General features: G+C 61.0%; 1 protein-coding gene across 1 annotated transcript in view; it reads left to right on the top strand.

The window, feature by feature from the left end:
* Positions 1-715, top strand: part of SGF29 (SAGA complex associated factor 29) — a 5,006-nt gene extending 4,291 nt beyond the window's left edge. Inside the window, exon 7 of the mRNA XM_006037567.1 lies at positions 539-715. Within this exon, the coding sequence (XP_006037629.1) occupies positions 539-655 (117 nt within the window). The 3' untranslated portion in view covers positions 656-715. The remainder of the gene's footprint in view (positions 1-538) is intronic.
* The last annotated feature ends 6 nt before the right edge of the window (positions 716-721 follow it).

Genomic DNA, 721 nt, shown 5'->3' on the forward strand with positions numbered 1-721 from the left:
GGTCAAATGCCCCCGGCTTGGTGTTCATCCAGCCTCCTCTTGAAGCCCCACAGGGCAGGAGCCAGCACCGCTTCCCTTGGAAGTTGGTTCCAGGTCCTAGCCACCCTGACAGTGAAGTAGCGCCTCCTGATGTCTAGCCTGACCCTACCCCCTGCCAGCTTGTGACCATTATTCCTTGTTGCCCCCGGTAGTGCTTGGGGGAACAGGGACTCTCCCATTGCCTGCTGGTCCCCCTTGACCAGTTTGTAGACGGCCACCACTCACTCAGCCAAGGTGGCTGCCCTGATATCTCTGGCCGCCATCTTGAAGGGAGTTGCACCAGATCCACTCACAAGGCAGCCACGGTGGCCTCCATGTAGGAATTCCTCTCTGCCTCTAGCAGCCATATTGGTTCCTCAGGGCAGCTGCCCCTGGCCAGCACGCAGGAGCTAGGGGAAGGGGCAGGAGCTGTCCCTTGCTCTGGGGGCGGGTGGGGAGGGGACAAGAGGGTACATAAGGGTCATTAATGCCCCTGTGCCACTTTTTTTGCACCCCCCAGCCCCAGGATGACTACTCAGTGCTGTTCGAGGACACATCGTACGCGGACGGCTACTCCCCCCCGCTCAACGTGGCCCAGCGCTACGTGGTGACCTGCAAGGAGACCAAGAAGAAGTGACCTTGCCCCCCTCAATTTCCCCCTCCCCCCTTCTCCAACTGCCCCGCGGTGCCTCCCACTGCTGCC

The sequence above is a fragment of the Alligator sinensis genome, unplaced genomic scaffold, assembly GCF_000455745.1.
Source record: "Alligator sinensis unplaced genomic scaffold, ASM45574v1 scaffold1511_1, whole genome shotgun sequence".
In the NCBI taxonomy this organism is placed as follows: Eukaryota; Metazoa; Chordata; order Crocodylia; family Alligatoridae; genus Alligator; species Alligator sinensis.